We start from the raw sequence: 13,482 nt of genomic DNA, 5'->3' as shown, positions 1-13,482 counted from the left end.
TGAAATTCCCCTTGCTGTCAGTGTAAAGAAGTTTAACTATATATTCAATCCATTATAAATCAGAATATAAGTAAAAAGTGCGTTTTCAACACTAAACCTCACTTCTTCTAAATAGTAAAGAAATGCTGCTGCAGTAAATGAACTGTCATCATGACTTTTCTGGCTTAAACTGCCAGTCTGTAAAGTTCTGTAATTAGATGTTTTTTTAATTATAAAAGACAAAGTTTATTCATAGCAAAAAAAACAAAACAAAAAAACCGGACATTTTTATAGTAGATATATATTAGATAGTGGAAAACTGGCACTTTTCTGTCATTTATTAAATATCTATTACTTTATTCCTTTGTTGTCGCATGAATAGCTATGGAAGAGGTGTTTATCAGTAGGAAAAGGTGTAAAACTTGTGAAAATACAATAAAAAGTCAAAAATGTATGTCCTTCTTCAGATTTTCTAAAGCAGTACAATGGGCCGGTTTGGAGTATTTGCCAGAACCCCGAGCCTTATGTTTCACACCCGTGCTTTGGCGCGTAAGTTTGTAATCGTCATGGTTGTCTTCAGGGTTATCAGAGAGTGAACTACTGCTCGAAATCGGTAGGTGGCAGTAATGCACATGTAGGCTGTCTTGCCTGCTGGCATTCAAGAAGAAGAAGCCCGTGCGGAAGGCTTTTGGCTGTTCTGTACCACCTGATTTGTAGCTTTTAGAGCAGGTAGGCGAAATCATTTCGGTCCCCCTTGTGGTCAGACACTGCTACTGAGCTTTTTCGTTATTTATCTAGCTCAGGCTAACTCCTGCTATCGTTTTTTAACTCCGTCTTTAACACCATTTAATATAGCATCGGTTGTAGCTAACTGTTAAAAACAACGAGTGGTTTCTGCTCGCGGTCTTTGCTGCAATTAGTTTTATTTCTGCTAAGCCCGAGCCTACGGTGGCCCTGAGAGGCCAAACGGACTGCAACTTCAGAAAACACTTGCAAAAAGAAAAACGCTGCAAAAAGAAAAACGCTGCAAAAAGAAAGACGCTGCACTGCAACTTCAAGAAAAACGCTGCACTGCAAAAAGAAAAACGCTGCAAAAAGAAAGACGCTGCACTGCAACTTCAAGAAAAACGCTGCACTGCAAAAAGAAAAACGCTGCAAAAAGAAAAGCGCTGCAAAAGCACACAAAGCACAACGGAAATAGGAAAAAAGACAACGGAAATGTTCCTGGTGAGACAATAACCCGACGGACCAGTTGCACGAACCAAAACAAGCTGTCTTTTTTTTTTTTTTTTTTTTAACCAAAACAAGCTGTCTGTCACTACCCGATCCGTACCGGAAACCCGATCGGTCACCCGCATGCGCAGGGGTTTTCTTCTTCTTCTGTTCGTTTAATGGCAGTTTACTCCCCAGTGTACGAGGATACCGCCACCTGCTGACTGAGCTAGTGAACCCTATTGTAAACTGAATTAGCGTCATCACAAACGTGTGTTACATTTGATTTAGTGATAATCGAGTGTGTTTATGCTTGTCTGTGTGGAGAGGATTGTTGGAATAGTGATGATGATGTCCTCTATCACTGTCAATTGCCAGTAAACACTTCATCTGGCTGATGAACCTTCACGTGACATATTATAAAGTCTGTATTATTAACTCTGTCATTAGGCACCATTCTTCTTATTTGACGGTGCTGTTGTTCAATAGGGGAACGCTCTCTGTTGAGGAGAAAAGAAAAACTTTGTTGCGGTTACGGATTATCCATTGTTTAAATGTCCCGGTAGTCAAAAAGGCTGAGAAATGCTAGGAGCTAACTGGGTGCTAACCGTGTCATTCAAATATATTGAATGTCGCAATGTTGGCAAAGAGAGGAAGTGACGTAAGATTTGCGCGTGCGGGGTACCGTGCAACTGGTCCGTCGGGTTATTGTCTCCCCAGGAACATTTCCGTTGTCTTTTTTCCTATTTCCGTTGTGCTTTGTGTGCTTTTGCAGCGCTTTTCTTTTTGCAGCGTTTTTCTTTTTGCAGTGCAGCGTTTTTCTTGAAGTTGCAGTGCAGCATCTTTCTTTTTGTAGCATTTTTCTTTTTGAAGTGCAGTGTTTTTCTTGAAGTTGCAGTGCAGCGTCTTTCTTTTTGTAGCATTTTTCTTTTTGAAGTGCAGTGTTTTTCTTGAAGTTGCAGTGCAGCATCTTTCTTTTTGCAGCGTTTTCCTTTTTGCAGCATTTTTCTTTTTGCAAGTGTTTTCTGAAGTTGCAGTCCGTTTGGCCTCTCAGGGCCACCGTACCGAGCAGCTCTGCTTCAGGTTAGTTGAACTTTGACACAGTGAACATTGCTCAGAGGCTGCCCCCAAAAACTAAACACTCCTTGTGAATTATTCGCACGCTGCCGTTAAGGTTTTTGTTGCTCTTCATTTAAAGCTCTTGCTAACAACTCAAAGAGCGGCTGCTGACCCCAGGATGACCTCCAGAAAAGTTGTGGAGTTGTTCTACGATGTAGTTTCTCCGTATTCATGGCTTGGTTTCGAGGTTTGTGCCGTCTTGATGTGCACCACAGCATCAGATCGGTTTGTTTAGGAGATGCGCAAATATCTCATGTGTTTGCAGGTCATGTGCCGCTACAGAAACGTTTGGAACATCGACCTCAAACTGCGCCCTGCGTTTCTGGGTGGCATCATGCACGGAGCGGGTCAGTAAAGATCAGTCAGGCACCTGTAAACCTGCTGCAGGACACGCTGCACGGTCAAATCCGGGTGCGCACTGACTCTGTTTGCTCTCACATTTCTCTTTCTTGACAGGCAACAAGCCTCCTGGTTTGGTTCCTAACAAGTTCGCGTACATGGCAAAAGATCTCAACCGCTTGGCAGAATACTTCAGTGTCCCCTTGCAGTCGCCTGCTGACCCCTTTGAGGTCATGTTCCAGAAAGGTACAAGCAGAATCAGTTCTATAATGTCTATTGATTAGACTATTAGACCCCCAAGCTATTTGACCCTATTAGACCTTATTTGACCCCTAAAGACATTTTAACTGAAGCAATGACGCTTGATTTTGACAGAAGTTCCACATTTAAAGAAAAACATAAGTGTCTACTACTTTTTGTTGTTTTTTTAAGGGGGGGGGGAACATGCAACTAAAACAGATTATCTTCAGATATGGGAAACTGTACTCTACTATTCTTAACTCTCAAAAGTTTGGGTAAGTGATAATGTCGTAGTCATGACTTGTGACATGGTGTTAAAGCAACACAAAGCAAATTTAATTTAATACTTTAAAACACTTGGCTGTGGCAAAACAAGCTGTAAGCACAACACAATATACACTTGACACTTTATTAGGTACATCTCACCAGTACCAGATAGGACCCGCGTTTGCTTTGAGAACTGCCTTAATTCATAAGAATTCCTCAAAGATTTTGGTCCATGTTGATCACACAGCTGCTGCACATCCATGACGTGAGTCTCCAGTTACGCAACATCTTAAAGGTGCTCTATTGGATGACGTCTGATGACATTTCAAGAAACCAGACAAAACCAGCTCTGGTAACAAGAAGATATTTTCCCCCAGAGAACTACCGCTGTCATATTTTCTTTTTTTTTGGACCATTCTCTGTAAATCCCAGAAGATCAGCAGTTTGTGAAATACTCAGACCAGTCTGGGACCAAAAACCATGCCACGTTTTAAGTCACTTAAATCACCTTATTTCCCTATTCAAATGCTCAGTGTGAACTTCAGCAAGTTGTCTTAATCATGTCCACGTGTCTAAATGCATTGAATTTCTGTCATGTGATTGGCTGAATCAATATTTGCAATGAATGTGTGTACCTAAGAAAGTTTACTTCCCTTTTTATAGAGAGCCAACAATTCCAGATACTGTTGTATGGTTCATAAGAAACCCTCCTTCAAAATTTTTAATGATTTTCACCAAAGATCGAATAAAGAACTGCAGATTAAGAGATTTACTGAAATATTAGGCTTGAGATGTGACATCTCATGATTTTGTCAATAGTGGTTCAGGTAACAGATGCATGTTAGTGCCCTTTTTTTTTTCTTCTTCTTCTAGGCAGCTTGGCTGCAATGCGATTTGTGGCAGCAGTGCAAGAAAAAGAAAAGGATGGAGAGAAGGTGGTGAATGTGTCCCGTGAGCTGTGGAGAAGAATCTGGAGTGAAGACAAAGACATCACTGAACCTGCGTCGCTGTCTGAGGTGCAGACTCTTTAACATCCTGGCTGCATTTAAAACAAAATTAAGAAGCACAATTTAATTTTGAGACTTTTTGTGTTTTTGCAGGCAGCAGTGAAAGCTGGATTGTCTGAAAGTGAGATAAAAGAACTGTTGGCCATGTCCACCTCAACGCAGGTCAAAGAGAAGCTTAAAAGCACAACACAGGCTGCACTTGATTATGGGGTCAGTTGTCCTTCAGCTCCTCTTGTAGATCTAGCAAAGTGAAAAACAAACAAACCATCAGCTATAACCCAAATCTCTCCTCCTAAATCCTTGTCAGGCTTTTGGTTTCCCCATGATTGTGTGTCATGTTGATGGAAAGCCAGAGATGTTCTTTGGATCTGACAGATTTGAGCTCATGGCCCACTGCATCGGTGAGAATACGATTCTACCATCTCTACAAATTTACTATCAAACTGGCTCAAGTAAATGGAATAAAATGACACCTTAACTTGTAGTCAGTGAAAGACTTTGCATACTTTTGGCTCTTTTAGTAATTCTTTTTAGCTGAATATTGAATCGATATTAAGGAATCAATTGTCACTTATTTTTTGAACTTGTTGCTCTCTAACAATTAAAGTTATTCTAGTTTTGTTTTTATTGTAAATCCCCTATGATTTCAAAATTACAAAAACAAACAAAAAAGTGTTTGGCACTCTGGAGAAAGACACACATCTCTCCAGGCAGTGGCACTACTTTTCCTTCTTATTGTTGGCAGTTTCTTATTCAGTCACATTTTGTTCTCTGTTTCAGGAGAGAAATGGCTGGGACCTCAACCCAGCAAATCAGCTGCCAAGCTGTAAAATGAAACCTGTTTTCATCTAAAGACGATTTGCTCACAGTTTTGATTTGTCATTAAGTTCCATCTTTCATTTTTCTGGAATTAAAATCCCAGTTTTCCAAGTTGTGAAAGGCTCTGTCAGTGGCAGTAACAAGTTTCCAAACTGGTACTGTTGAAATATGCGTATACATATGACTTTTTTTTTAATGTTAGTCATAAAAAACCCTAATAACAACAACAATAACGAATGTGGGTGTAGATTTGGTCACATGATGTGTGTCTACCAGGATCAACCAGTGTTCACAGACCTCAGTGCTCATATTTTGACATATCATGTAATCTACTGCTAGTATTGTGATTAATGCATCATACAATTGTGCTGCTATTTATGTGCCTAATAAAAGCCTTTGAAATACAAGAAAAGTATTTTTGGCAGCTTGTACTAAACCTTAGTATTATTATTATAATTATTATTATTATTATTATTATTGTTACAGTAATATTCATGGTCCCAGCTGATACTTTTTTTTCTCTGCCAGTGCTGACATTTGTGATTTTTAAATGTCTTCTAACTGCCAGCTGGTCAGTTGGCCCATTATTTCCATTCATGACTGAAATATTGACCCGTTTTCTTCCACTTCACCAATTCAGAGTTGCAGTGGGGCCGGTACACCCTGGACCAATATATCATCCTCAGGATGATATCTAAAATATATATCATCCTGAGTGTTAATATATTGTTAAGTGCTAATTTGGTTAAACCAGGAGGAGTCATAGTTTATGAGGCCGTACATCTTAGTTTAATCTCCAAGTGGGCTGAAGCAGTAAAACTATGGTAATGATAACCTAAAAAACATCCCTCTAAAATGTTCATAGTTAACATATTTAAAAAAAAACAATATTAATGAGTCATTATTCATTAAATGTACATTACAATTTACATTTAAGAGTGAATCTTTCAAGGCACCAAAACCTTCATATGTAAAGTTTTTGTAACAGAGCAAAAGTGTTTTCTGCCTTTATGATCTCGTCTAAATATAAAAATACTTCTCATATATTTTCTTTCCTGTTTAGTAGTCCTGGCATCAAATTACAACACCATAAAAAGGCTTTTCATTTAAATTATTAACAACTAATGACTTTGCAGTAATTTGAACTGGAATATCTGATGGGCCGTTTCTGGCCCTTGTGCCACAGGTTTGAAACACCTTTCCTGACGGAAAGTTCAGACGTTCTTAGAAAGACGAGATGAGATTTTTGTCACCTCGCTGAGAACTACTACGTCATTATTAATTAATCCATCGCTCCCTTTGTAACCCATCATTCACAGCAAGCAGGTTTTGAATTTCAACCCTTTCACAGGCAGGCAAGCAGAGGCCTTTATATCCTCCTTCAGCTGAACTGCATTCAGGTATTAATGTTAGAGAGGATGTGGCTTTTTGTTTGTTTTAGATTTGTGTGAGGTTAATGACCTGTTGTGGGCGTAAATATCCTCTCTTTTCCTGGTCTGGGTAAGAACGGGATGTGGAAATGGATAAATGCATTAAATGTTTGTTATGTCACAAATGTATGATGCCACAACATAAAGTGGAAAGAAAGACGCTACAGTATACTGAAATACTTTGCACACTTGCTGTTGTGCAAATAGCTGAAATCACTTCGACAGCACTGGCGCAGTGTCTACAGTGCCGTGCCCCTCTGATTGTATGCCTCGCCTCAAACGGCAGGGCAGCTCGGCTGTTAAACTCCTGAATAAAATCAAATGATTCATGCATAAAGTTCAGTTCAATTCATTTTTAATTATATAACACCAAATCACAACAACAGTTGCCTCAAAGTGCTTTATATCATAAGGTAGAGACCCTATAATAACGCAGAGAAAACCCCCAACAATCAAGCGACTCCCCTACAGATGAGCACTTGGCAACAGTTGGAAGGAAAAACTCCCCTTTAATAGGAAGAAACCTCCGGCAGAAGCAGGCAGCCATCTGCTGTGATCAGTTGGGAGTTTAAGTGCTGAAGACGGGACAAAAGACACACTGAGTGGAGAGCCAGCGATTAATGTGTGGTGTGTGAGCACATAGTGTATCGTAAAGTAACACAAGTCTGTGTGTGTTCAGCATTTCTAATGTTTAGCTTGAACTACGTGTTTTCTTGACAATAACTGTAATATTGCAAACATCAAGTATTGCTGTCATATGAATAATTACTTGTAAATATACTGTAAGTAACCGTGTCTTTGTACAGTGAAGGTTACAGACTCTCCTTCTACCCCCTACTTTAAAATTTTAGGTGTAAATATTTTGCACTAAACACAAAACAGAATCTGTTATGTGGTTGCTGTGAATTCTTTGGACCAAGATAATCTTTTCACTAAATACTCCAGAGATGGCAGAGCTTGTTATACCAGTTCTGAGCAAAAGACTACCAAACACGTTTAACAAAGGGCCAGCGACTGAAACAAAATTACAAGGAGCAGCAGTACCAGTTTCCTTACACAAAGACGAGGAAGGCAAGGGTCACGAGTCGCTGCTGTACTTCAGGGAAAAGCACATTACAGAATGTGGTAGAGCTCATCAGCAGACTCTGAGGAGGAGGGAGGTGGAAAGGAGGAAGAAGGAAGGAGTAAATAGGAGAAGGATATGGTGAAGCAGGTGAGGGTGGAGTTAAGAAAACACAGAAGGCTGAACGAAGAGTAGCAGAGAGCACATTGATCCCCTGAGCCTGACAAATCACCTGAGAACAACAAGACAATGAAGCTCTGAACAGCCCAGCTGAGCCCGGACTCTTCAGCAGGGAAGATGTATGAAAAGTGCCTGACCGCAGTAACAGGATTTCACTTTTGATTATTTCTCGTTTGGCTGTTAAGAGTAAACTGCAGGTGGTGAGGTAAGGCTTTGACCCCTATTTTTCTTCTGTCTGCTTGTAACACATGACCTGTCCTTGTGGCAGCATGTAGGAAGAGTGAGCTGATTAATGCACGCTATGTTGACTTTATGAAAGCGGCTGTAGTGTGGTTGGAGCCTTTTAGTGATTTTTACGACATAATGTATTATTTTTAGTCTGGGTGAATGAGCCGGTGCTGTTTTGCCAATCATGTTTGGCCTTTGGGCGTGTAGTGCATCACTGGAACTAATGTGATGAAAAAATGCAGGTAAACAGGTTTGGAGCTCTTGGCTGTGACGTAAAAGCGTGCTCATGAAGATGAGCTTCTATGAATTTAGACATAGATCATTAGGACTGCTTTGTTAGGCTTTTTCTGATATACATCTTTGATTAAAGTAGTCCAAAAGCCTCCGTGACAAAAATAAAGGTGTTAGACTTTAACTCTGACGGGCTGTTTATGTTTATGACTAGTTTGTAGCAGGAGGGAAATGCTCCGTATACCTCACAGATAGCAATACGACATTTGACGTTTCTGGTCTCAGTTACCTGTTTGCTCAGATGCCTCCTCGTACTGATTACCTGTAAGAGTCACATTACTATTAACAGATTCTGTTCCAGGAACAACAGGCCTGTCAGGCAACACATTTTAATTTGACTACTTCATCCATAACAAAGAAATCAATGGTTTTCCTACTGAGAAAATATCTGGACAACTTTTAAGTGTATGAAAGCACTAAAAACCTCCTCAGTATGAAGTCTGGTTGTGTGAGCTTCTTGCATCTCTTCATCTCTTTTTATTTTCTTTTAAATATGTGACAGGATGTCTTCAGTATCAGCTGCAGACTCTCAGTGCAAGACTGGAGACGCTATCTGTGGTAAGTTTTGTGGCTACTTCTGCTCACTAAACAGGTCTGACCATTTATGGGGCTTGACGAGCCTAACCCTTGTTAGAGAGACGTCTTCTGTCTTCGCCTGAAGATAGAAGATAAACTCTGCACGTCAGCTGAGCAAAAATATTAGCATAGACTGCATAACCACATCTGCCACTTTAAGTACTTTGAATCTAAAGACGGACGTTTCCTTGTGTACATTCCCTGTTTGCAGAGATCCGAGTGTACGAACAGGAGGTGATCGTTGTGCCCGTCTTCCTGCTGGCCAGCTTTCTGATAACTCTGGTCTTCATTTTACTGCTGCGCTTCTGTCCAGAGAAGGTCGATCGTATCCGTCCAAAGTCAAAGGTCACTACCAGGAGGATACTGCATGGCATTGATGGTAAGAACACAAAAAAGAATGAAGTCGACTGTTGTTGTGATTTGGGGCTGCATAAATAAAATTGAATTGATTGAATGTTTTTTGTGATATTGGTAGTTTAAGTCAAATTTGTGGCCTGTATTTACTTGTTCATGAAACAGCATTATATAAAATTTAATCTAAATGAACAAAAATAATACAATAATAATATTTTGAGCTTTTGTGTCCTTTTAATTTTGCTCACTGCTGTGAGATGTGCAAATTTTAATTGTTTTTCTGGAACTGTTTAATTTATTTAACTCATATAAGCAAACACGAACATTTAATAAATGGTTTGTAACACATTGTAATGTTGTGTTAGGCAGATGTAACTTCAGGTGAAGGAGTTTACAAATACTGTGCATTAATAAGTACTGAAAAAAATCCTTATATAAGCAACTACTACAATTTTATGTGTTCAAAACCACATGCATGTTTCTGCTTCTCAACTTTTTTATAAATGTTAAATAACATGACTTGAAATAGCGTCTAGGTTATGGTCTCATTTACTCCCTGTGTTTTCATACAAGCCTCTATTCTCTCTGCAGCTCCATCAGGTATCAATGTTCTGGAGCATGAAAGCATTGCTTTGGACATGCCCAATTCCTACTCCACCTTCCAGTCCCCGCACACCTACCTCAATAAAGCATTTTCCAATTCTGTGGAGACACTCCCTCAACATCCCAGCCCACCGCCACAGGAGATTTTCAAGCCCACTTTCACTCTCCCGCCGCAGCCCAGAGAGCTGCCCCGCCAGAGGCTCCCCGAGTCCTTCAACCTGGTCACGCCTCTCTCTGGCACCTTCTCCCTGCGCACAGACTCCTCCGTGTCCATCTACAGGGCCCGTATGGAAAACAGGAATGTGGTACTGCGAGTGCTAAATGGTGAGATTTTCACCAAGGTTTTATCTGTGAGTTTTGCAGATCTCATTTGGTTTTCAGTGCAAGATTCAGCATTTACTTTTTCTCTCGTTGGCAGACTCGGCTAATGCCACAGAAAGGCACAACTTCCTGGGCTTTGCTTCCTTCCTGGCCCAGCTCGGACCACATCCCTTCCTGCCTGAGCTCCTAGGTGTGGTGTCACTGCGAGCTCCCCTGGTTACAGTTGTGGAAGAACTGGAAAACAGAGACCTGCTCAGCTTCTTGTGGAGATGCAGAGAGGTAGGGAGATACATTTTTAATGAGCTTCAAAGATGCAGCGTGTGCTACATTGATTCTCCTTCAAGTATGATCAAATCTAAATGTAAATCTCCAAATCGAGATGTAAAAGAAGAATTATTTAGACGTTTTTGTGACTGCCTTTCCAGGACAATGGGGATCCGTCATGTGAAATGACAGAGAGACGAATATTTACCATGGCAAACCAGGTGGCCAGTGCACTGGTTAGTATACAAATATACTGTATTTTCATTGGCTCTTTTTTAATGCTTGAGGGCAGTCTTTTAATATTTATAGGAACTGCACATGCTCATCTGGTTAATCTTGACTTCGCTGTCATGTTGCCCGATCAGGCGTTCCTTCACAGCAAAGATCTTCTCCATGGAAACATCCGTGCCCGTAGTGTACTGATCAGTAAGATGTTCACAGCCAAGCTTTGGGGCCTGCATGGAGTCTATACACGAAAGAACCAAGGAGCCACGCAGAGGGAGGATCCGAGCATGAAGAAATGGCAGGCACCAGAGGTGCTAGCCAAGAGGCCTGCCAGTGAGAAAAGCGACGTGTGAGTTCTTGTTAGATCTCATTTGAGCCCAATTTTATGTGTCACGTCTATAAAAGATGTCTTGGTGCTTTGTTTACCTTAATATCCTCTGATAGAGATGTTGCTACATGAAATGTGTAGTCTACAAGCTTGTTATTAAACTCCTGGAAGAAAGACTGTAACATCAGTTGCTTTTGTCTGTCCCTTTTTAGCTGGTCCTTTGGTATCTTATTGTATGAAATGACAACTTTGGGTAAGTTCAATTCTTACTTTTTAGAACATACTCGTAACTTTAAAAAGTATTAATGAATACATCTTTCAAGAGTTGAATAATAGAACAATTTGAATTAGTTGTTAGACATGTCTCTGTACTTTTTACTCACTTTACTCTGGGTTCCTGTGTGCAGATGGACTCAGTGTTTTAAAAACAATACATGTGTGTGACAGTAATTTTGGATTTTAAAAGGATTTTTGTGCCAGTGTTGATCCTTAAGCTGTAAATTATTTAATTCGATAGAGTTACCTAAGAAAGTCATGCAAACCTTTATAATTTACTGTATTTTAACATTGCAAAGTAACACTTGTGTACTTATTTCTATGCAGTCACATGAAACTTTGCTCAGTTCAGATTAATTTATCCACTGCTCTTCTAAAGTCTTACCACAGCATTTCAGTCAGATTGAGGTCATTTGAGCAATTCTGTTGTTTTAGCTATCAGATTGATGGCCTCATATTTGACTCTAGAATACTTTGGTATACAGAGGACTTCACGGTTAACTCAGTGTTTGATTTGACCAAACATCTCCACTTTAGTCTCTTTGCTCCAGAAGTCTTGTGGTTTCTTCAAATGCAGCTTTGCAAATCTAAGTCATGCTGCCGTGTTCTTTTCAGAGAGAAGAGGTTCTCTCCTGGCAAGCCTTCCAAACAAGTCGTACTTGTTCAGTCTTTTTCTAATTGTACTGTCATTAACTTCACAAGCTTCTCTGAGCATTGCACAGTCCGGCCTCATTGACTCCTGGCAGCTGTCTTGAATGTTTTCCATGTGAATCTTTCTCGCTGTAACATCACAGACTTCAAATTGTTTGGAAATAGCCTTTCAATTCCTCCAAGATTGATGGACAGCACCAGTTTCTTCTTTTAGATCATTACTAGTATCTTTTCCCAGACTGCTACTTACCATCTTAATTCCTATGGAAAGAGTAAGGGTGGACTTGGTTTTTTTCACAGGATTGCATCAAAGAGTTTTCACATTTATACGCTATAATGTATCTACTAATTTCTCTTGCGTTTGTCCAGGTGAAGCTCCGTTTGCAGAGATCCCGGCTAATGAGCTTCTGCAGTTTCATCAGCGAGGAAAAAATCTTAAAAAACCATCTAACTGCTCCAACGCACTGTGAGTGTCCACTGCATACTCCAGAAACGCCAAACATGAAGCGCTACACTTACTCTCGTTAATCACCGCAAAAGTCAGATAAATTTCTTCATCTCTTCTTCGCACAGGTACACGATCATTAAAGGTTGCTGCCAGTGGAAGGATCAAGAAAGACCCACTCTGGCAGAAGTGAGCAAGAAGCTGGCTTCAGGAGAGAAGGCGGCCTCTGACAAGGTCATCAAGGCATCTGGGACAGTTAACATTGAGCAATACCTTCAAGAAGCTGGATACGGCGAAGCCAACAGCTACACTGTTTTCTGATTGCAGCTATCCTCAGCAAAAGCACTTTTTACGAAACAAAACAATGACGTTCAGATGCAATACAATAGCTCAAAACTCTGGGTATGATCACTCTGGGAATTGAAATTGCTCATTTTTCCTTCTTTCAACAGTTAACTTTGGGAAACATTAGGTTGTTTTTTTTCTTTTTTTTTCCAAATTTCATTCATGTGTCTTGCCTTTCCCAATGTCTCTAATGTTCAGTTGGAGAAATAAAACCTCCGACTCGACATTTGGACCCGTAAAACCTGACCGACGTACAGCTTCAACCTGAACCTGTGCTAAATACTGTCCATACATGATGGTTTGCTAATTTTGTTTGAAGATGCCAATGTATGTTACAATATATATATTTGCCACATTTTTTCATGATTTCGTATCAGACATAAGTGTGGAAATGAAGGACCCATCAATGTAATTTTGCCATTATTTCCATTGTAAATTATGTTTACTGATCAAGTTCAGTTTATGTGAACATGAAAATCTGTTTACATGAACTCAAATGTGAATAAAATAAAGATGACCTTATTTTTCATGCGGCTTTCATTGAGTGGAGGAGATAAAAACAAAAACACACAAAGCTCCAGTAACAGGTACTTTTTATTGGTAGTACTGCATACACGCACAGAGAGCGCTTCCAGTCGTTGAAAGAGCAAACCATGAGGAAAACCTATTTTCAGGTAGTTAGGTTGATTAAAGCCACTAAAACTACAGTATCCATGAAAAAATAATTTTGTTTGTAGTATAAAATGGAAAAGATACAAAACTAAACTTTCAATAACTGTTTTAATAACCTAATTAAAAAAGCCCAGGCTTTCTGTGTCTTTTCCGTGATATGATTGGAGCCTGGATGGAACATCTATGGCAAACTATAAGCTTAACTACAAAAAGAACGGAAATATCAATGTAATGGACTGTTGCTAATC

The 13,482-nt window shown here is 39.9% G+C and overlaps 2 protein-coding genes across 3 annotated transcripts; both read left to right on the top strand.

Moving 5' to 3' along the window:
* The first annotated feature begins 600 nt into the window (after positions 1-600).
* LOC120732427 (glutathione S-transferase kappa 1-like) lies at positions 601-5,394 on the top strand. 2 transcript variants are annotated; one of them, XM_040030011.1, is made up of 9 exons: positions 715-916; positions 2,256-2,274; positions 2,390-2,497; positions 2,576-2,657; positions 2,767-2,895; positions 4,030-4,172; positions 4,257-4,373; positions 4,471-4,564; positions 4,944-5,394. In XM_040030011.1, exons 3-9 carry the CDS (start codon positions 2,429-2,431, stop codon positions 4,991-4,993), a joined length of 684 nt encoding a protein of 227 aa, XP_039885945.1. In that variant the 5' UTR covers positions 715-916; positions 2,256-2,274; positions 2,390-2,428; the 3' UTR covers positions 4,994-5,394. The 2 variants fall into 2 exon arrangements, with proteins under 2 accessions (XP_039885946.1, XP_039885945.1); XM_040030012.1 differs by lacking the exons at positions 715-916; positions 2,256-2,274 and adding an exon at positions 601-708.
* A 2,076-nt stretch (positions 5,395-7,470) lies between these two features.
* Positions 7,471-13,084, top strand: styk1b (serine/threonine/tyrosine kinase 1b). The gene is made up of 10 exons (XM_040030007.1): positions 7,471-7,860; positions 8,677-8,732; positions 8,962-9,129; positions 9,696-10,031; positions 10,126-10,307; positions 10,454-10,528; positions 10,658-10,866; positions 11,058-11,098; positions 12,142-12,238; positions 12,346-13,084. Exons 2-10 carry the CDS (start codon positions 8,678-8,680, stop codon positions 12,536-12,538), a joined length of 1,356 nt encoding a protein of 451 aa, XP_039885941.1. The 5' UTR covers positions 7,471-7,860; position 8,677; the 3' UTR covers positions 12,539-13,084.
* Positions 13,085-13,482: the final 398 nt, after the last annotated feature.

This window comes from Simochromis diagramma, unplaced genomic scaffold, assembly GCF_900408965.1.
Source record: "Simochromis diagramma unplaced genomic scaffold, fSimDia1.1 OVJJ01000361.1, whole genome shotgun sequence".
In the NCBI taxonomy this organism is placed as follows: domain Eukaryota; kingdom Metazoa; phylum Chordata; class Actinopteri; order Cichliformes; family Cichlidae; genus Simochromis; species Simochromis diagramma.
This window is presented reverse-complemented; position numbering and strand designations above follow the sequence as displayed.

Excerpts from the sequence above, each read along its gene's own strand:
- LOC120732427 (XM_040030012.1), top strand. The coding sequence starts at position 2,429 with ATGACCTCCAGAAAAGTTGTGGAGTTGTTCTACGATGTAGTTTCTCCG. Across the intron at positions 2,896-4,029 it reads TGAGGTCATGTTCCAGAAAG|GCAGCTTGGCTGCAATGCGA; the intron begins GTACAAGCAGAA and ends TTCTTCTTCTAG. Across the intron at positions 4,374-4,470 it reads AGGCTGCACTTGATTATGGG|GCTTTTGGTTTCCCCATGAT; the intron begins GTCAGTTGTCCT and ends AATCCTTGTCAG.
- styk1b (XM_040030007.1), top strand. The coding sequence starts at position 8,678 with ATGTCTTCAGTATCAGCTGCAGACTCTCAGTGCAAGACTGGAGACGCT. Across the intron at positions 8,733-8,961 it reads GACTGGAGACGCTATCTGTG|AGATCCGAGTGTACGAACAG; the intron begins GTAAGTTTTGTG and ends CCCTGTTTGCAG. Across the intron at positions 10,867-11,057 it reads GCCAGTGAGAAAAGCGACGT|CTGGTCCTTTGGTATCTTAT; the intron begins GTGAGTTCTTGT and ends GTCCCTTTTTAG.